Genomic DNA, 19,111 nt, shown 5'->3' with positions numbered 1-19,111 from the left:
CACCCCAGCGCCAGTCTGTCTCTCCTTTTCCAGATCCCATTCCGCCCCGGCCAAAGCACAGCCCTCCTCCTCCTGGCTCCCGTGTGCATCTCGGACCGGCCTTCCCTGTTGGAGGCGAGGAGGAAGGGCCCCAGGCTGGCCCCCTTCCAGCTGAAGGCAGCCCCCCACTCGCCTGTGTCCCAGCCTCGACTCGCCTCATTGCTCTGGGGAGCGAGTCCCGCGGAGGCGCCCTCAGCCGCGTGAGCCGCCACCTGTCACCACCAGGTGGCGCCCCATGCCTCAGCCAGATCCACCCCAGCTCTCTATCGCCCCCCAAAATTTCCTTTCGCTTTCGATCTCCGGCTGTCACCCGGCCTGGCCCCTTCCACGCCCAGCTGGGGCAAGCCTGGTGCGTGCGGAGAAACGGACTCCGGGTCCCCGAGGGGCGGGGCTGGGGTCCCCCTCCTGGCCGAGGGAGGAGGGATGGGGGTCAGGTCGCTGGGTCCCTGGCCTGGGGAGGGTTCCGGGGACCGGACGTCGGGGTTCTTAGAAGGGGAGATGCGTTTTCACCGTAACTGGGGCTCACGCAGGAAGCCCGAGGGAGTAGGAGGCGGAAACTTAGCCACATCAAGGAGTCAGGGGAGGGGTGGGGAGGTGAAGGGGCGGGTGAGGAAGGGGCTGGGGTGTGGGGGTCTGAGACTCCCTCTTCTGTCCCTTCCAAGATCTGACCATAGGCATGAGGGGCCTCCGGCCGAGATGATAGTGCTGGCGCCAGCCTGGAGCCCAACTGTGCGTATACCCGGGGGACAAGGCGGGGGACAGGCAGAGCGCTACCGAGCTGGGCAGAGCTGAGAGAGCAGACGGACAGAGGTGGGGGACGTGCGCAGGGGGGAGGGAGAGATGGGCAGGGGTGGGGACATGGGCAGAGGACCGGGACATGGACAGGAGTGGAGGACATGCGCAGGGGGCAGGGGTGAGGGACATGGGCAGGGGCGGGGGGGGCATGGACAGAAGTGAGGGAGAGATGGACAGGAGTGGAGGACGTGCACAGGGATGAAGGACACGGGCAGGAGCGGGGGACACGGGCAGGGGTGGGGACATGCACAGGAGTGGGGGACATGGGCAGGGATGGGGACATGCACAGGAGTGAGGGACATGGGCAGGGGGGACATGGGCAGGGGTGGGGTCATGGGCAGGAGTGGGGGAAAGGAACGGAGGCGGGTGGGTACACGTGGGGAAGGCAGGCCCCGGCGGCGGGCGGGGGCCAAAGCGGACACAGGGACCGAGAGGGCCAGGTGGGCGGCGGAGGGAGCCGGGCGCGCCGAGGTGAGCAGAACCGGGAGCCGACCCGGGAGCCCGGGCGCCGCCGGCCGGTGCTGAGAGCAGGCGGGGACGGGCGGCACGAAGGCAGAGAGGGAACCGGGGAGGAACCGGGGAGGAAGCGGCGGGGGCCGAGCCGGGACCGGAGGGAAGAGACCTGGAGAGGGCGGAGGGGGCAGGTGAGGACCGCGTGCGGAGCCAACAGGGGGCGCCCCCACCCCGCAGGCCTCCCTGTTGCTGCTGCTGCTGCTCAGCCCCGGCCTCCGCGGGACCCCCGACTGCTCCTTCAGCCACAGCCCCATCTCCTCCACCTTCGCGGTCACCATCCGCAAGCTGGTGAGGCCCGGTCCCAGCCTCCCCGACAGCCTCCCCGACAGCCTCCCCGAGGCCCGGGTCCTGGCGCGGGGACCGAGCTCCCCTGGCTCCGTGTCCGTCTGTGCGGCTCCCTGGGCCCCCTTCTGGGTGCCTGTCCCCACCACCACCACCACCCCGGTCCGCTCCCTGTCCCTCACTCCCTGGGTCCCTGTCCCCTTCCCCCTGGGTCCCTGTCCCTCACTCCCTGGGTCTCCATAGTTGTGTTTTCTCCTGTCTTCGGCCAGGCCTCACCCTGTTTTCTCCCGCAGTCTGATTACCTGCTTCAGGACTATCCAGTCACTGTCGCCTCCAACCTGCAGGACGTGAGTCACAGATGGGAGAGGCTGGGGCAGAGGTGGAAAGGAGAGACTCTAGCACACCACCCCTCAGGGGGCCAGGCCTCCCCCGGGGCTGTGGGACTCCTAGCCCCAGCCCCTCACCCTCCCAGCCCCACCAGTCCAAGCTCACAGTCCTCTCTGCTGGCACCTCCCTTGCCCCCTTCTCCCCACCCCTACTGAGCTGGGCGGTCTCTCTCCCAGGACGAGCTCTGCGGGGCGTTCTGGCGCCTGGTCCTGGCCCAGCGCTGGATGGTGCGGCTCCAGGCTGTGGCTGGATCCCAAATGCAAATCCTGCTGGAGGCTGTCAACACGGAGATACACTTTGTCACCTTCTGTGCCTTCCAGGTCAGCCCTGGACTTGGGGGACAGGCTAGGGGAGCGGGTTGCCTTCCTTAGGGCCTGAAGCTCTGCTGGACATTACTGGAGATTTCTTTTGGCTAGCAACCCGAGGGAGGTGCTCTAACCCGGTCCCGCAGGTGGTGGGGGTGGGGTGGGGGGTGGCGTTGGGATCCTGGGCCCAGTGCACCAATTCTGAGTGTATTTCCTAGCTGGACACCACAAAGAGGTCCTCCCTTCTGAGACCCAGCACCCCGCCCAGGGGACCCTGTAGGCGTGGCCAGGCAGGGAAGGCCCTGGCCTGAGCAGACAGCGGGGGTGATGCCCTGGTGACATCTCCCTCCCCTGCCCCCAGCCCCTCCCCAGCTGTCTTCGCTTCGTCCAGACCAACATCTCCCACCTCCTGCAGGACACCTCCCAGCAGCTGGCCGCCCTGAAGCCCTGGATCACCCGCAGGAATTTCTCCGGGTGCCTGGAGCTGCAGTGTCAGCCCGGTAAAAGCCCCACTCCCTGGGCCCCCAACCCCCACCCCGCTCACCCCTACCTTCCCTAGCTCACAGCCCCTCACGCCCTCTGCTCAGGCCATCCCAGACCCGCCCTGCTCCCTCTGGCTGTGTGGCTTTGGGCAGGTTCCTCTTAAGTTTAGGCCTCAGTTTACCCATCTTGGGCAAGGGTAATTGCTGCCTGCTTCTCCGAGACAGCCCTGTCAGATAGAAACATAATGATAGCCACGTGCTTGAGTGGAAATATTCTAGTAGTCAAGTTGTTTTTTTTTTTTTTTTTTAGGTAAATTCACTTTTTTTTCCCCTGGAATTTTTTTTTTTAATTTTTTTTTTATTTTTTTTATTTATGATAGTCATCATAGAGAGAGAGAGAGAGGCAGAGACACAGGCAGAGGGAGAAGCAGGCTCCATGCACCGGGAGCCCGATGTGGGATTCGATCCCGGGTCTCCAGGATCACGCCCTGGGCCAAAGGCAGGCGCCAAACCGCTGCGCCACCCAGGGATCCCTCCCCTGGAATTTTAACGTTCATTATTTTTGGTAGCAAATGATTGGTTGTTTTAGTTGTATTTATTTTTAAAGATTTTATTTATGTGGGGCAGCCGGGATGGCTCAGCGGTTTAGCGCCACCTTCAGCCCAGGGCATGATCCTGGAGTCCTGGGATCGAGTCCCACATCTGGCTCCCTGCATGGAGCCTGCTTCTCTCTCTGCCTGTGTCTCTGCCTTTCTCTCTCTGTGTCTCTCATGAATAAATAAATAAAATCTTTAAAAATAAACAAAACAAAACAAAGGAGGGTACAAAGAAACGTATGAGGAGGTCCCGGACACCCTTTCCCCAGCCCTCCCCAGCCCCAGGGTTACATTTTGCTTAGTGTTGCTTACAGCACGATAGCAAAACCAGAAATATGACATGGGTCGCAGTCCATGCATATAATCCACAGGGTTTATTCACATTTTACAAGTTATGTGGGCACACTCGCGTGCACTTGTGTGTATGTTAGTTTGTTAGGGCTCCCCTAACAAAGTACCACAAACTGAATGATCTGAACAGAAGTGTTTGTTTCACAGTTCTGGAGGCCAGGAGTCTGAAATCAATGTGTGGGTAGCATTGGCTCCTTCTGAGGCCTCTGAGGGAAGGTTCTGTTCCAGGCTTCTCTCCTTGACTTGTTGATGGCCATTCTCACGTTCACAGGGTGTTCTCCCTCTGAGCACACCTTCACATCTGGATTTCCCCTTTTTATAAGGTCACCAGTCCTATGGGACAAAGGAAGTGCCCTGATGACCTCATTTTAACTTGATTATCTGTATATATACCCTATCTCCCAATAAGGTCTCATTCCAAGGTACTGGGGGTTAGGATTTCAACATAGGAATTTTGAGGAACACAGTTCCCTTTTCTTTTTTTTTTTTTTAAGATTTTATTTATTCATGAGAGAGGCAGAGGGAGAAGCAGGTTCCATGCAAGGAGCCCCATGTGGGACTTGATCCCAGATCTCCAGGATCATTCCCTGGGCTGAAGGCAGTGCTAAACTGCTGAGCCACCGGGGCTGCCCCACAGTTCCCTTCCTAAAAGTGTATGTGTGTTTTTGCAGTGTTATCACATGTGTGGCTTCTTGCAATCAACCACCACAATCAAAATACTTTACTGGATCCCTTTGTAATAATTCCCATCCCTAGCCCCTGGCAACCACGAATCTGTTCTTTATGATGATGTTATTGGACTTAATCATTTTATAATCACTCTTCATAATTAATCATTGAAATCATACATTTTTATTTAGCCAAACATCTCTTAAATAGCACTGTTTGAACACATAGCTAATATTGTATCTTTGATTTGATTCTATTTTTCTTTAATTTATTTTTATTTTTTATTTTAAAGATTTTATTTATTTATTCATGATAGTCACACAGAGAGAGAGAGAAGCAGAGACACAGGCAGAGGGAGAAGCAGGTTCCATGCAGGGAGCCCAACGTGGGATTCGATCCCAGGTCTCCAGGATCGCGCCCTGGGCCAAAGGCAGGTGCCAAACTGCTGCGCCACCCAGGGATCCCAATTTTTTTTATTTTTTAATTCATGATAGAGAGAGAAAAAAAGAGAGGCAGAGACACAGGCAGAGGGAGAAGCAGTCTCCATGCCGGGAGCCCGATGCGGGACTCGATCCTGGGTCTCCAGAATCAGGCCCTGGGCCAAAGGCAGGCGCCAAACCGCTGAGCCACCCAGGGATCCCCAGATTCTATTTTTTTTAATGTAATCCTATCCCCAATGTAGGGCTTGAATTCACAACCCTGAGATGAAGAGTCGCATGTGCCACTGACTGAGCCAGGTGCCCCTGAAAGGGATACTTAAAACCTCCCACTCTGATTTTCTCACTTTCTCCCCACACTTCCGATCATTTTGCCATCTATTTTAAGCTTCACTTGTCATTTGTACTTATATTTATGATGATGATTCATTTGACCACATTTTATTAGCCATCTCCTTGGTGCCTGGCTTTGGTGACAGGGCTCAGAACAAGACCAAGTGCTTGCACATGTGGAGCTGATTGAGGAACAAACGTATTAGCAAATAATTAACAGGAAAAAATATCTGAGTGTAATGAGTCCTATGCAGGCAAATTACAACCAGGTGATGGGAGTCATGGTGTGAGGTGAATGGCTTGAGTCACTGAAGGTTGGGAATATGAGAACACCCAGTGCAAAGGCCCTGAGGCAGAAACATGTCCCTACGTGTTTAAGGAACAGTGAAAAGGCTCATGTGGCTGGAATCCAGCAAGTGAGGGGAAGAGACAGCTGGGTGAGGGTATAGAGGGAACAGAGATTGGGAGGGATCTTTGTTTTATCTGTCCACTTGTCAATTTTTCATTTGGTCAAATATTTAGTTTATGAAATTAAGCTATTATAAAATTATGTAACAAGCACCAAGTGGTGGGTTCTGGCAATAAATAAGACAGATAAAGTTCCTGTTGCCCACGTGAAGCCCACAGCCCACTGGAGGAAAAAGAGGAATAAACAAATTGATACAGAAGCACTAGAAATAACTTTGTTCAACTGTAAAAAAAAAAAAGGCAAGGGCACCCAAGTGGCTCAGTTGTTTGGGCATCTGCCTTCAGCTCAGGTCATGATTCCAGGGTTCTTGGATCAAGTTCCACATCAGGTTCCCTGCTCAGTGGGGTGCCTCTTTCTCCCTCTCCCCCTCCCCCTGCTCATGCTTGCTTTCTCTCTGAAATAAATCTTAAAAAAGGGCAGCTCCAGTGGCCCAGCAGTTTAGTGCAACTTTCAGCCCAGGGCATGATTCTGGAGACCTGGGATCAAGTCCCACGTCGGGCTCCCAGCATGGAGCCTGCTTCTCCCTCTGCTTGTGTCTCTGCCTCTCTCTCTCTCTCTCTCTCTGTTTCTCATGAATAAGTAAAATCTTTACAAAAAAAATTTAAAAGAAAAGGCAAACTTACCAGATGCCACACTGTTCTAAGGACTGTCTGTGTGGTCACGTATTTAATTTTTGTGACCACCTTATGCGGTAGGAATAATGGTTATCCCCATTTCACGGATGAGGAGACTGAGGCACAGAGAGGCCAGCAGCCCACCTGAGGTCACACAGGTTCCACCAGGCCTGCTTGGGTTTCCTCCTCTCCCCTGGCCTCACCAATCTCCTCAGTAACCCGGCCACCCTCTCTCCTCCCCTCAGACTCCTCTACATTGGTGCCCCCAAGGAGCCCCGGGGCCCTGGAGGCCACTGCCTTGCCAGCCCCTCAGGCACCTCGGCTGCTCCTCCTGCTGCTGCTGCCCGTGGCTCTCCTGCTGATGTCCACTGCCTGGTGCCTGCATTGGCGAAGGAGGCGGCGGCGGAGGTCACCCTACCCTGGGGAGCAGGTGAGTCAGCAGGTAGACAGAGGGGATGGGCAGTCTGAGGGGGTGGGTTTGACCCTGTGGTGGCCACAGGTGACCTCCGCCCCCCAGTCTCCAGGACAGGCTGCCCCTGTGGCTCGTGCAGCACTGACTCATCCTGGTGAATCCTTTGGTGGGAGGACCTAAGTCTGCCCTGGATGAGGAAGACCCCTCTGGGGCCATGACAGGGGACAGACTGGAGGCTGGGTGGTGATCCAGGGAGAGAGGACAAGGCCTGAGTCAGAGCCAGGATGAGCACCATAGGGAGGCCGAGGAGGCGACAAAGTCAGGGGTCAGGGATCAAGGACAGGGCTGGAAGGGCACCTGGCTGGCTCAGTCAATAGAGCAAATTACTCTTGATCTCTTGGCTGTGAGTTTGAGCTCCACATTAGGTGTTGAGATTACTTAAAAACGAAATCTTAAAGGACAGGGCTGGAGACTGACAGGCTTGGGCCAGTGACACAGATGACCCTGGGTCTGGCCCAGTGGGAAATCTGGGGGAGGATGGAGATTAAGAAAAGGTGAGCTCAGTGGGGACCTGGGGGCATGAGGGGGGCCAAGGGGAGGCATTTGGCTATAGGAGTCTGCAAGCCAGGAGACAGTAGTCTCCTGAAGCAGGGGGAGAGGACCACCTTTGCAAAGCCCTCCAGGTGTGAAAAAGCTCTGGGTGTTCCAGTAACTTCATTGAGCCTGGGGAGGGTGTGAATGTGGGTGCGAAAGATCTAGGCCTCAAACACCAAGCAGGGGAGCTGGGACTTCCTGCCCAGGGCAGCAGGGAGCCAGGGGAGGTGAGTGATGGAAGAAAGAACTGGGGGGGAGGTCAGGGGAACAGGTGTGGAGGCAGGAGGCAGGTGGCCAGGAGGGAGGAAGTTGGGGAGGCCCTATTGGGTTCTTGATGGGCCCAGTGTTCTTACAAGAAATATTTTGTAGTAATTGCTCACACATATAAGGCCTCAGTGATACAGGCCTTATGCTAGGGCTTTCTACAAATTAACTTAATTGAGAAGCTGGTACCATTATTATCAAATTTCATAGAGGCTGAAACCAAAGCACAAAGAGGTAAATAATTTGCCAAAAGTCATACAGCACATGAGTGACAGAACCAAGATTTGATTCTGGGCCTTCGGGACATCCAAGCTTTTCATTCTTCTGCCTCAGTTTCCTTATCTTTATAAAAGACTCTAATAATAGTCTTCCTACCATAGAGTTGTCTGGAGGTTAAGTGATGCAGGCAAAGGCCTTAAAGTGAGGCTGTCCAACAGAAATAGAACACAAGCCACACACGTCATTTAAAACTTTCTAATATTGGGGCACCTGGTTCTCTCAGTTAGTAAAGCATGCGACTCTTGATCTCAGGGCTGTGAGTTCACGCCCCACATTGGGCACAGAGATTACTTAAAAAAATAAAAAACTTTCTAGGGGCACCCAGATAGCTCAGTTGGGTGAGCGTCCAACTCTTGCTCTCAGCTCGGGTCTTGATCTCAGGGTCATGGGTTTGATCTGCGCTGGGCTCTACAGTGGATGTGAAGCCTACTTAAACAAACAAAAAATTTCTCCACATATTTAAAGTTCTTGAAATTTACATTTGCAAAAAAGTAGATTCACCTGCTCAAATTGTTCCAAACAAGTTTCCAAAAAGGGGCAGCCCGGATGGCATAGCGGTTTAGCGCCACCTGCAGCCCAGGGCGTGATCCTGGGGTCCCGGGATCAAGTCCCGCATCAGGCTCCCTACATGGAGCCTGCTTCTCCCTCTGCCTGTGTCTCTGCCTCTCTCTCTCCCGCTCTGTATCTCTCATGAGTAAATAAAATAAAAATCTTAAAAAAAAACAAGTTTCCAAAAAGAAACAAGTTGTTTTTGCTATTTTTTTAAAGATTTTATTATTTGAGGGATCCCTGGGTGGCACAGCGGTTTGGTGTCTGCCTTTGGCCCAGGGCTCGATCCTGGAGACCCGGGATCGAATCCCATATCGGGCTCCCGGTGCATGGAGCCTGCTTCTCCCTCTGCCTGCGTCTCTGCCTCTCTCTCTCTCTCCCTGTGACTATCATAAATAAATAAAAATAAAAAAAAAAGATTTTATTATTTGAGAGAAGACAGAGCACCCTCAAATGGGGGGAGGAGCAGAGGGAAGGGGAGAAGCAGACTCCCCACTGAGCAGGGAGCCCATGGGATCATGACCTGACCTGAAGGCAGACACTTAACCAACTGAACCACCCATGCACCTCTCCTTTTTTTCTCTTTTCTTTTTGATAAAGAGCAGGGAGGGGGGAACAGAGGGAGATGGTGAGAGAGAATCTTAACCAGTCTCCACTTCTACCATCAAATTGACTGGGGACTTGATTCCCTCACCCTGAGATCAGGACCTGAGCCAAAATTAAGAGTCAGATGGGGTAACTGACAGCGCCCCCCCCCCCCAGCCCCAGGATCAGTTTCTAAGTTTACTTTATTTTTAAAGATTTTATTTATTTATTCATGATAGTCACACAGAGACTTTTTTTTTTTTTTTAAGATTTATTTATTTATTCATTCAGAGAGCCCGATGCGGGACTCGATCCCGGGTCTCCAGGATCACATCCCAGGCTGCAGGCAGCACTAAACCACTGTGCCACCGGGGCTGCCCGGGATCCCAGTTTCTAAGTTTAAATAATTTTTCACTTTAGCACTTGTTTTTGTACAATAATTTTTCAAAACAATTTTTAAAGATTTTATTTATTTATTCATGAGAGACACACAAGAGAGAGGCAGAGATGCAGGCAAAGGGAGAAGCAGGCTCCCTACAGGACCCCAGGATCACACCCTGAGCTGAAGGCAGACCCTCAACTGCTGAGCCACCCAGGCTTCCCTTGTACAATAATTTTTGTTACAATTTTTTTTGAAAAGGTAATCCACTGAGAAGTTTTCGTCCTGTTCTTGCTTCTGTCCACTCGGTTTTCCTGCTCTCCTAATAAACACACTACCAGTTAAGTTTAAAGTAGGTAAGATGTAAAACTCAGCTCCTCAGTTGCACTGGGCACATTTGGAGTACTCGGCATTCACCGTGGCTGCTCTGCGGCTGTGTGGGAGCGCAGGGATCTCACGGTCTCCATCTTTGCAGAGTTAGTTCTCTTGGACAGTGATGCCCTAACACACAGTGGGCACTCACTGGAAAGGGAATTGTTCTCAATACTGAGTCTGTGCCGAGCACTGAGCTTGGTGCTCTCCTTCCTCTCTTCTGTCCACGGATCCCCAGACAGTCCACTGAGACAGACACATCTCTCATCCCGTTTTACAGAGGACACTGAGGCCCAGCGAGCGGAGCCATCTGCCCGAGGACACAGAGCTGGGACCTGGAGGGAGTCAGCTAGAGACTGGTCCCTTCCTCGACCACGCAGCCCCGCTCGCTCCCTCCCCAGGATCAAGGCAACGCCCGCCCCCAACGCCCCCAAAGCCAGCCCCAGCCCCACCTCTCCCCCTCTGTACAAAGTCCTTGCCCCCAAGAAATTGTATATAAATCATCCTTTTCTACCAGCTGTCGCCAGGCCTGTAGATGGGACAGGATGTGGACGGGGCAGTTTGGGTGCGGATCCTGGTTTTTCGGTTAATGCAATGCTTCATTCAGTCCCTGCTCTCTGAGGCCGCCTGGGGTGCAGAACCAGTGCGCGGCAGCGCCGAGACCCAGTCGGGGGGAGTCAGGACCCGCCGGCCCGGGGCTCCGGATCTGAGGGGAACAAGACCCTGGGCGCCTCGGTGCAGCGGCTGCAGTACAGGCCCTCGGAGCCCGCGGCGAGTACGCGTCCCGGCAGCCTGAGATCCCGGGGGGCGCCCTGGAGGAGAGGACTCCTCCGCAGGAAAGCACTGGGACTGTGACAGTCTGAGGCTTCAGAAGGTGGGGCTGGAGGGGAGGACATCCGAGGCCAGGGACGCAGCCGAAGCGAAAACCTCGAAGCCGCCTGGTAGTCATCCCCTCGTACGCTCTTAGAGCTCAGAGGGCAAACTATTTCCATCTGTTTTACAGACGGGGACACTGAGGCCCAGACAGGGTCAGGCGGGGGCCGGGGGGTGGGGGGGTGGGGTTCGGCCAAGTCACTGGGAGGCGGAACAGCCACTGGAATCCAGACCTTTAAGCCTAGACTGCGCGATGAAGAGAGAGCCCACTGGCCCCCTGCGGGCCACCGCGTGCCCTGCAACCTGCTGTCGCTTCAGCGAGTGACGGCGCTTCCCTCCGCTCCCCGCAGACACCCGACCAAGCCCCTAACGCGGAGATTCGCAGCCCCTCAAAAATATGGCTGCCGAGGCTGGACAGTCCCGTCCCAGCGGAGCCGCATCATACCCCACGTGATCTCTCGCCCAGCACAGCAATGGCTGCTTAAGAGCCGACGAGAAGGACTGGACGCGGATTGGACAGTTAGAAGACGACCCGCCTTCTAGCGGCTCCCTTTGCGCACGCGCAAAACACTCTAGCCAATGAAAAGACGGAAAGCTGCCCGTACAGCCCATGCGGCGTCACTTCCTCCGCCCCTGTTTCAAGGGATAAGAAACCCTGCGCCGAGGCTTCCTCCTTTCCCAGGCGGCTGCCGAAGATGGCGGAGGGGCAGGTGCGGGCTCTTCGCGGGCCGGGGAGGCGTGGGGCCGGGTGGGTTCCAGGCCGGAATGGGGTAGGGCCCTCTTTGCCCTCATAAGTGTGTTGTGAAACCTAAACTCGATAATTGAACGAAAGGAGAAGCTTTCGGCCTAAGGAATCTGCAACGGGGAAACAGGAGATAACTAGGATGGCTTCTTTTTGTTCGGGAATGGCTAAAATGCGGCATTACCCCTTTTCTCTTAGGGGCATAATGGGGGCTCCCAAAATAGAAAGCTACTTTAAAAGTAGGGCTCGTTTGTCTTCCTCTCGGCCAAGCCTTGGCCGAGTTGGGCCCGTGTGTCCTTAGCGACGGAAAGCACGCGGAAAGCGCCTGGGCTGTGAGAAGCCAAGGATTGGCCAAAATGGAGGGCGCTACCAGCCTGCTCGAGGCGCGCGTCCCCTCACCCTCGTGGGAGTTCTCACCCGCCGCCTGCAGCTCTGGACGCTTTCGTAGGAGGTCTTAGGCGGTGGGTCCAGAGCGTTCCTGCCTACTGGACGTCCAGGAACGAATTGCTCTTTTCGTTGCTCCTGGAGCAGAGAACTGATGAAAGGCTCCGCTGCCCATTGCCACCTGAGGGACACCGCAGAAGCGGCGGACTCCTTGTCTTGATTTTTTTAAATATGAAAGCGAGGATGGTTCCGGAAAGGGTGTCCATGTGAATTTATGTAATGAGTCTGAGCGGTAAGGGGAGGAAAAGGCACGTTTGTGGAGTCCGGAGAGGTGGTAAGGTTCTCTGAACACGTGTTCGCGCAGTCAACTGTGCCTGGCACCATTGGGTTTATATTTAGTGTAATACGGTTAACATACCATAATGTTCCTGAGGCAGATATTGTTATCCCCATCTTCCAGGTGAGGAAGCTGGAGATTTTTAGCCAAAGTCACATTGTCAGGAAGTCTGGCTTTAGATTCTGTATCCTTCTGCCTTCCAACAATCACAAGTATATAACAAGCACTGGGTAAGAGTGGGGACTTGACTCGTGGTGAAGAAGCTAAGGATTTGACTTTGAGAAGTTCGCCCAGGGATGCTGAGCTAAATTCGACATAAGATCTGGCACCAGCTCCTGACTACTCTGCAGAGCCTCTCCCACTGACTGGATCAATGGACAGACTGTTGCCAGCCTTTGTTCAAATCCCAGCTCATCCTCTCACCCTTGAATGTAATTGGGGCTTAAGACTTCCTGCCCTTTAGGCAGCTGAGATGTGAGGAAAGGCCTTTGTTTTAATTCTGTTCACGGAAATCGTGTCAACCTTTGGTTTCTTGGCCACATCTGTTCGGTGGGCCTCGGGTCCTGGTTTTCAGGCCTGCTAGTGGATAGGGCACTCTGGGGGATAAGGTGACAAACCAGCAGCACTAGTTGCTTTGGGTGGGGAGTCAAAGCTGAAGATGCATCTAAGCCTTTTTATCCTATCTCCACCAGGTCCTGGTGCTCGATGGCCGAGGCCATCTCCTGGGCCGCCTGGCGGCCATTGTGGCCAAACAGGTGCTTCTGGGTAAGTCTGCTCTGCCCACGGTTCCTCTGGGCATGGGTCCCATCCAGCGGTCAGTGATGAGCAACAATCACCATCTTTCGTTTGAGTCTCACGACCATGAGATCAACCCCATGCACCGCTCTGAGACCTACTAGCTACTCCCTCTCCTGGGGTCTGGGAGTTCGAGATGGAAAATTTTCAGTCAGGCTGTAAATATAAGCATAAATCAAGTTCTTCTTGGGGCAAGAGGTTCCCCTGCAAGAGGCCTTGGCTTTCTTGTACGTTGTGGTCAGCTCCACACAGAAGGATCCATGTTCCAGGGTCTTCAGGAGGTGGGTGGTAACCAGTTTATATGTAGAGCCGCTTGTAGCCTTTGTTCGCACTTTCCTTTTCCTCTAGGCCGGAAGGTTGTAGTCGTGCGCTGTGAAGGCATCAACATTTCTGGCAATTTCTACAGAAACAAGTGTAAGTTAGGACCTGGGAGGAGGGCTGGAGGGTGGACCTGGGAGATTCGCAGTCTTCATTGGCTCCAGGGGCGAGCCCACTGGTGGTGGGAAGTGCTCATTTGCGTTCCCGAACAGGCCCTTGGGAGCATGGATGTGTGTTGGAAGAAGTTAGCCTTTGGCTGGGGGCTGAGGTTTCACACCCTCTCTCTCCCCAGTGAAGTACCTGGCCTTCCTCCGCAAGCGGATGAACACCAACCCATCCCGTGGCCCCTATCACTTCCGGGCACCCAGCCGTATCTTTTGGCGGACAGTTAGAGGTGAGCGGGGCCTGAGGACTGCAGGTGGCGAGGGGATGGGTGGCCAGTGATGAGGACTTCTCCCACTTGTATTCGAGTTTCCTGACTATGAGATGACTCCACATGCACTACCATCTGAGGCCACCACTGTGACCGTGGGGTTGGGTGGGGTTGGGGGCAGGGTCCTCATGAGCCCCACTGAGCAAGTCTGTTGGTCATCCACCCACAGGCATGCTGCCCCACAAGACCAAGCGAGGCCAGGCTGCCCTGGACCGCCTCAAGGTGTTTGATGGGATCCCACCACCCTATGACAAGGTGAGCTCCACAGCCTCCTGTACAGCATTCATGTGTCTGGCGTCCATGATGTTGCACAGTTGTACCTACATTGTTTGATCCTCATGAGAACAGCATTGGCTGAGACGCTGTCCCAGCAGCCTTCTTCCCTGTCTGTCCCTTATTCCAGGGCTCTTAAGCTCCTCTCCTTCTCTAACAGAAAAAGCGAATGGTGGTTCCAGCTGCCCTCAAGGTGGTACGCCTGAAGCCTACACGAAAGGTGAGTTCCAGGTTAGGCTGGGTACTCTGACTAGGGGGCAAATCTGAGGTCCCTGAAACTGGCAGATGATGGCTCTTTCTCACGATGGTCTGCGGATGCCACAGTGGGCAGTGCCGATAATGCCAATGGCTCAGCTGATGCCAGCAGGAGCAGGGAGCCCCTTGGGGTGGCTGTATCTTTAGCTGAGACCTGCTGAGAAAATTTGGGTCCTCCAGGACAGCTTGCCACCCTGGCTCCACTTGGCTTAGAACTTTCTTCTCCCCTCCCACACAGTTTGCTTACCTGGGGCGCCTGGCTCACGAAGTTGGCTGGAAGTACCAGGCAGTAACAGCCACCCTGGAGGAGAAGAGGAAGGAAAAGGCCAAGATCCATTATCGGAAGAAGAAACAGCTTATGGTGAGGATGGGCTGGAACCAAAGGGTACCGTGTTCTTGGGCAGGGCCTTGAGGATGATCTCTCTGGACAGAGTGGTCTTTGTTCAGCCCCAGAGGCCTCTGCCTGAGGCCCGGCTTGGCAGGGAGTGGAATTGGGCACCTAGGATGAGGAAGGTCTTGGGCAACACCCATTGACCATTGTCTGTTCTCTTACCCCACAGAGGCTACGGAAACAGGCCGAAAAGAATGTGGAGAAGAAAATTGACAAATACACAGAGGTCCTCAAGACCCATGGACTCCTGGTCTGAGCCCAATAAAATTGACTTATTCATCATGCTTGGCCTGGCCTGCCCTTCCTCCATCGCCGCCCTAGGATATGGGGGACTCCCAGGGGCTGCTGCCCTCATGCCTCAGGCAACCTGGGGCTTACAGTACTGGGAACACAAGGCTTTAGTCACTACTGTTAAGAAAGGTCTTCTAAAAAGTTAAAAAAAAAAATTCTTAAGAGTTCTGAGGCATAAGTGCCTGTGACTCATTCCTGAGAGTTATTAGTGCCATTTCACTGTAAGCAAGAAAGACCTGGAAAATGGAGGGGAGCCCTTCGTTGAGAATGGGGTGTATTTAAACTTGTCATGCACAGTCAGGCGCTATACTCTGTAGCTGTTAGGGTGTGAGGATGCTGGGGGCCAAGCCTGGTGTACAGAGGTAGTTCCAGATCTGTAGATGGGGAACAGCCAAGGGGTCACAGGCTCTACCCTTGTGCTATCCCTGTAATTCTGTGATCCAAACCTAATAAATTATTTTTAAAGAAACTTGGCGTCTTGCAGTGTGTGTCTGCTGTGGAGGCAGGCCCAGGGGAGTGAGGCCCTCAGCAAGAAAAGGGGCTGGGAGGATAGGACTGGCCATGCTGGAGTCCTTCCCACAACAGTTGCATAATGACCTATTCTTCATGGAAGAGCTTCTGCCTACCAAGGAATTTTGAGTCCTATGTAGTTGAATTTCTCAAAACCATCATGGTTGCCCAGCAGATTGTCTAATTCAGCTGCAAAGTATGAAATTGTCACTTTTTAAAAATTTTATTCCTAACAACAAAAAAAATAATTTTATTCCTGAGAGGCAGGTTTCTCTACAAGGGGCCAATGTGGGACTCTTCCCTGGGATTGGAATTCTCAACCCCCCTCCCCGAGCCACCCAGGCGTCCCTAAATAGTCCTCTTAAAACCAGTCTCATCACTGGCGGTTGGTCTTGGGCCACAGCAGGAGGTTCAGGAGACCGGAAACATTGAAATTAGCATTAGCCACGGAACTAGGAATATGAGATCTAAAGCTTTTATAAAGCTAGATTTGGGAGGGGGTGGAGGGAGATGGAGAGTCTTAAGCAGGCTCCACACCCAGCATAGAAAACAAGGTGGGGCTCCATCTCACAACCTGACCTGGCCTGAGCCAAATCCAAGTCATGCTTACCTACTGGGCCACCCAGGCGCCCCTAAAATTACAATAATTCGATCTGGAAGGCTGAAGAGCTTTGAGCAGATACCAAGCTTCCCTAGTCACCTGTTCTGTGCTGACCTTGGGATTAGTGGGTAATAATACTTGGAAATTTTAAGATTTTACTTATGAGAGACATGGAGAAGCAGGCTCCATGCAGGGAGCCGGATGTGGGACTCCCAACCCAGGACCCTGAGCTGAAGGCACTCAACCACTGAGCAACCCAGGGGTCTCAATACTTGGAAATTTCTAATTTAGGAGTTAAGTATTCAAATGTCTAACGATGCAAAAAAAAAAAAAAAAAAAAAACCTAGTTGAATGTGATACATATTTGACTGTAATTCACAGGGCATTCCACTTTTTTTTTTTAAGATTTATATATTTATGATAGGCATAGAGAGGTAGAGACACAGGCAGAGGGAGAAGCAGGCTCCATGCTGGGAGCCCGACGTGGGACTTGATCCTGGGACTCCAGGGTCACGCCCTGGGCCAAAGGCAGGCACTAAACCGCTGAGCCACCCAGGGTATACCCTCCACTTTCATTTAGGGGGCAAATTACAACTCACATGTTCTGTCATTCATTTCCCCAAAGTGTCCAAGATACCATGGTGACATGTTTTCTCTGAGAATCCATTAATAAATGGGTGCTATCTTAACCCCTTCTGGGGCTCCCCCTCTACCACAGGAGCTGCCTCCAGAAGCAGCTAAAATTAAACACTTAAAATCTAACAAAACTGCCTGTTAAAGCAGCATAATATAGTCCCACCCAAAGCACAATCCCTCAAAAAGATAAATTCAGCTTTACAAACACGTAAAAACTTCCCACTTCAAAAACAAACCACAGACTGAGGAAATATTTGCAAGGACTACCTCTTTTGAAGAACTTGTTTCCTGGGTATATTAAAAACAAAAAATATTCTCAAAACTCCACAATATGGATGGATGCCTGGGTGGCTTAGTGGTTGGGCGCATCTGCCTTCAGCTAGGGCGTGATCCTGGAGTACCGGGATCAAGTCCTACATCGGGCTCCCTGCATGGAGCCTGCTTCTCCCTCTGCCTATGTCTGCCTCTTTCTGTCTTTCATGAATAAATAAATAAAATCTTAAAAAAAAAAACAAAAAAAAAACTCCACAATAAGGAAAACCAAGTAAAGACTGGGCAAGAATTTGAAGAAATAGTTCACCAAAGAAGATCCACAAATGGCCAATCAGCACATGAGAAGGTGTTCAACATTGTTCACCATTAGATGATGCAAATAAAATCTCTGGGCACCCCCTTAACCCTTCCTGGAGGGCAAATATGGAGACTCATAGAGCCTCTGATCACTAGCAGGAACATTTTCAAAGCTCCACCTTGCGCCTTACCCAACTGCCCACCACCGAACCACCCTCCCAGTGACCAGGTATGCCTGGCCCATCTCTGCCTCATCATCCAGGGATTTTAGCACCTCTTCCCACCCTGGTCCATGGGCGGGGCACAAGGGAGGGTCTTACTTTGCTAGGCATCAGAGTGCATATGGGAGCATGAGCTTCTCCAGGTCAACCAGGGCTTGCGTACTCTGACACTGCAGGGCAGAAAATCAATGTGGTGGGTTGTAACCAGCCTTAAAATTATAACGAAATTGAGTAGAAATGAAAAGAAAAAAATCAGTGTATTGCAGGAAGGAAAGGAGAAAGTTGAATTAGAAAGCAAGAGGAAGAGGGTGCCTGGATGGTTCAGTCAGAAGAGCATGTGGCTCTTGATCTGGACTGTGGGTTGTGGTCATTAAAAGTTGTGGACCTAGGGACACCTGGGTGGCTCAGTGGTTGAGTGTTTGCCTTCAGCTCAGGTCGTGATCCTGGGGTCCTGGGATCAAGCCCCACTTCTCCCTCTGCCTATGTCTCTGCTGTGTCTCTTATGAGTGAATGAACGAATAAATAAATAAATAAATAAATAAATAAATAAATAAATAAATATTAAAAAAAAAAAGCTGTGGACCTAAATATCTCCAAACTGGCCCCACCCTTCACGGTGAAGCAGTATGTATTTTGTTTTGCTTTTCCCTTATCATCAAAATCTCACCAGCTATTCTGAGCAATTTGCAAAATACTGAGCATTTTAAAAAACAGAGAGGAAATAACACCTAATCTCACCACCTGGAGATGCAAACCACTAGGGGAGTGTCATACATTTCCTTCCAGGGTTTTTTCTAAGTCATCTTTGTACATAGCACACATTCCAAATAACAAATGTGGGGCCTGCTGTTTTTGTTTTCTTTTTCTTTTTTTTTTAAACTAAATACCATAAATCCTTACCAAGTCGTTCAAAAACTCCAGAAATTACTTTTTTCTTCAAAATAAAGCTACTACAAGGTCAGTGGGGTGGGGGGAGACATAGAAGGTTTTAAAACAGAAAAATGAAAACTCCTTCCCTCTTAACACTACTCCCAAAGCGACTGATGCAACTACAATTAAAAATGTTTCATTCCGGGAATCCCTAGGTGGCTCAGTGGTTTCGCACTGCCTTTGCCTCAGGTCATGATCCCAAGGTCCTGGGATAGAGTCCTGCATCGGGCTCCCCACAGGGAGCCTGCTTCTCCCTCTGCCTAGGTCTCTGCCTCTCTGTGTTTCTTATGAATGAATAAATAAAAGATCTTAAGAAAAGAAAAGAGGGATCCCTGGGTGGCGCAGCGGTTTGGCGCCTGCCTTTGGCCCAGGGCGTGATCCTGGAGACCCGGGATCGAATCCCACGTCGGGCTCCCGGTGCATGGAGCCTGCTTCTCGCTCTGCCTCTCTCTCTCTCTGTGACTATCATGAATAAATAAATAAAATCTAAAAAAAATAAAAATAAAAAATAAAAAAAAAGAAAAGAAAGAAGAGCCAGTGGTTGGAAACGCCAGGGCTTAAACTCAGGGATTCCTAAAAGCCAAACATGGACTGTCTCACTGAACTATACCCTGTCACACAATTTGAATTTAAATAACCACGTGTAACTATTGGCAACATTACGGAATAATAAAGTCTGTGATACCTACAAGGATACAGTCCACAATTACATCATGTAAGGAAATTTTTTAAAAAGGCAGTCATCCTGGGATCCCTGGGTGGCGCAGCGGTTTGGCGCCTGCCTTTGGCCCAGGGCGCGGTCCTGGAGACCCGGGATCGAATCCCACGTCGGGCTCCCGGTGCAT

At 52.3% G+C, this 19,111-nt stretch overlaps 2 protein-coding genes and 4 non-coding genes across 18 annotated transcripts; all 6 read left to right on the top strand.

Annotated features, from left to right (window-relative positions):
* The first annotated feature begins 106 nt into the window (after positions 1-106).
* FLT3LG (fms related receptor tyrosine kinase 3 ligand) lies at positions 107-10,222 on the top strand. Of its 11 annotated transcripts, none has more exons than XM_025424259.2 (8): positions 107-388; positions 702-768; positions 1,525-1,635; positions 1,899-1,976; positions 2,193-2,336; positions 2,683-2,821; positions 6,518-6,702; positions 9,987-10,222. In XM_025424259.2, exons 2-8 carry the CDS (start codon positions 736-738, stop codon positions 10,203-10,205), a joined length of 909 nt encoding a protein of 302 aa, XP_025280044.1. In that variant the 5' UTR covers positions 107-388; positions 702-735; the 3' UTR covers positions 10,206-10,222. The 11 variants fall into 11 exon arrangements, with proteins under 11 accessions (XP_025280044.1, XP_025280040.1, XP_048949590.1 ...); XM_025424255.2 differs by having other exon boundaries at positions 388-468; XM_049093633.1 differs by lacking the exon at positions 107-388 and adding an exon at positions 396-468 and having other exon boundaries at positions 1,923-1,976; positions 2,737-2,821.
* Positions 10,223-11,152: 930 nt separating this feature from the next.
* On the top strand, positions 11,153-14,789 carry RPL13A (ribosomal protein L13a). Of its 3 annotated transcripts, none has more exons than XM_025424262.3 (8): positions 11,153-11,289; positions 12,735-12,807; positions 13,186-13,251; positions 13,448-13,549; positions 13,758-13,843; positions 14,022-14,081; positions 14,355-14,477; positions 14,677-14,789. In XM_025424262.3, the coding sequence occupies exons 1-8, from the start codon at positions 11,275-11,277 to the stop codon at positions 14,761-14,763; spliced, it is 612 nt and encodes a 203-aa protein (XP_025280047.1). In that variant the 5' UTR covers positions 11,153-11,274; the 3' UTR covers positions 14,764-14,789. The 3 variants fall into 3 exon arrangements, with proteins under 3 accessions (XP_025280047.1, XP_048949594.1, XP_048949595.1); XM_049093637.1 differs by lacking the exon at positions 11,153-11,289 and adding an exon at positions 12,188-12,272 and having other exon boundaries at positions 13,186-13,249; XM_049093638.1 differs by lacking the exon at positions 11,153-11,289 and adding an exon at positions 12,322-12,473.
* LOC112645722 (small nucleolar RNA Z195/SNORD33/SNORD32 family) lies at positions 12,854-12,937 on the top strand. The gene has a single exon (XR_003127215.1). It is a non-coding gene; the product is annotated as a small nucleolar RNA Z195/SNORD33/SNORD32 family (small nucleolar RNA).
* On the top strand, positions 13,589-13,673 carry LOC112645721 (small nucleolar RNA Z195/SNORD33/SNORD32 family). Its single transcript, XR_003127214.1, has one exon. It is a non-coding gene; the product is annotated as a small nucleolar RNA Z195/SNORD33/SNORD32 family (small nucleolar RNA).
* Positions 13,881-13,953, top strand: LOC112645724 (small nucleolar RNA SNORD34). The gene has a single exon (XR_003127217.1). It is a non-coding gene; the product is annotated as a small nucleolar RNA SNORD34 (small nucleolar RNA).
* LOC112645729 (small nucleolar RNA SNORD35) lies at positions 14,142-14,228 on the top strand. The gene has a single exon (XR_003127221.1). It is a non-coding gene; the product is annotated as a small nucleolar RNA SNORD35 (small nucleolar RNA).
* Positions 14,790-19,111: the final 4,322 nt, after the last annotated feature.

Source organism: Canis lupus, chromosome 1 (assembly GCF_003254725.2).
Source record: "Canis lupus dingo isolate Sandy chromosome 1, ASM325472v2, whole genome shotgun sequence".
Lineage (NCBI taxonomy): Eukaryota > Metazoa > Chordata > Mammalia > Carnivora > Canidae > Canis > Canis lupus.
This window is presented reverse-complemented; position numbering and strand designations above follow the sequence as displayed.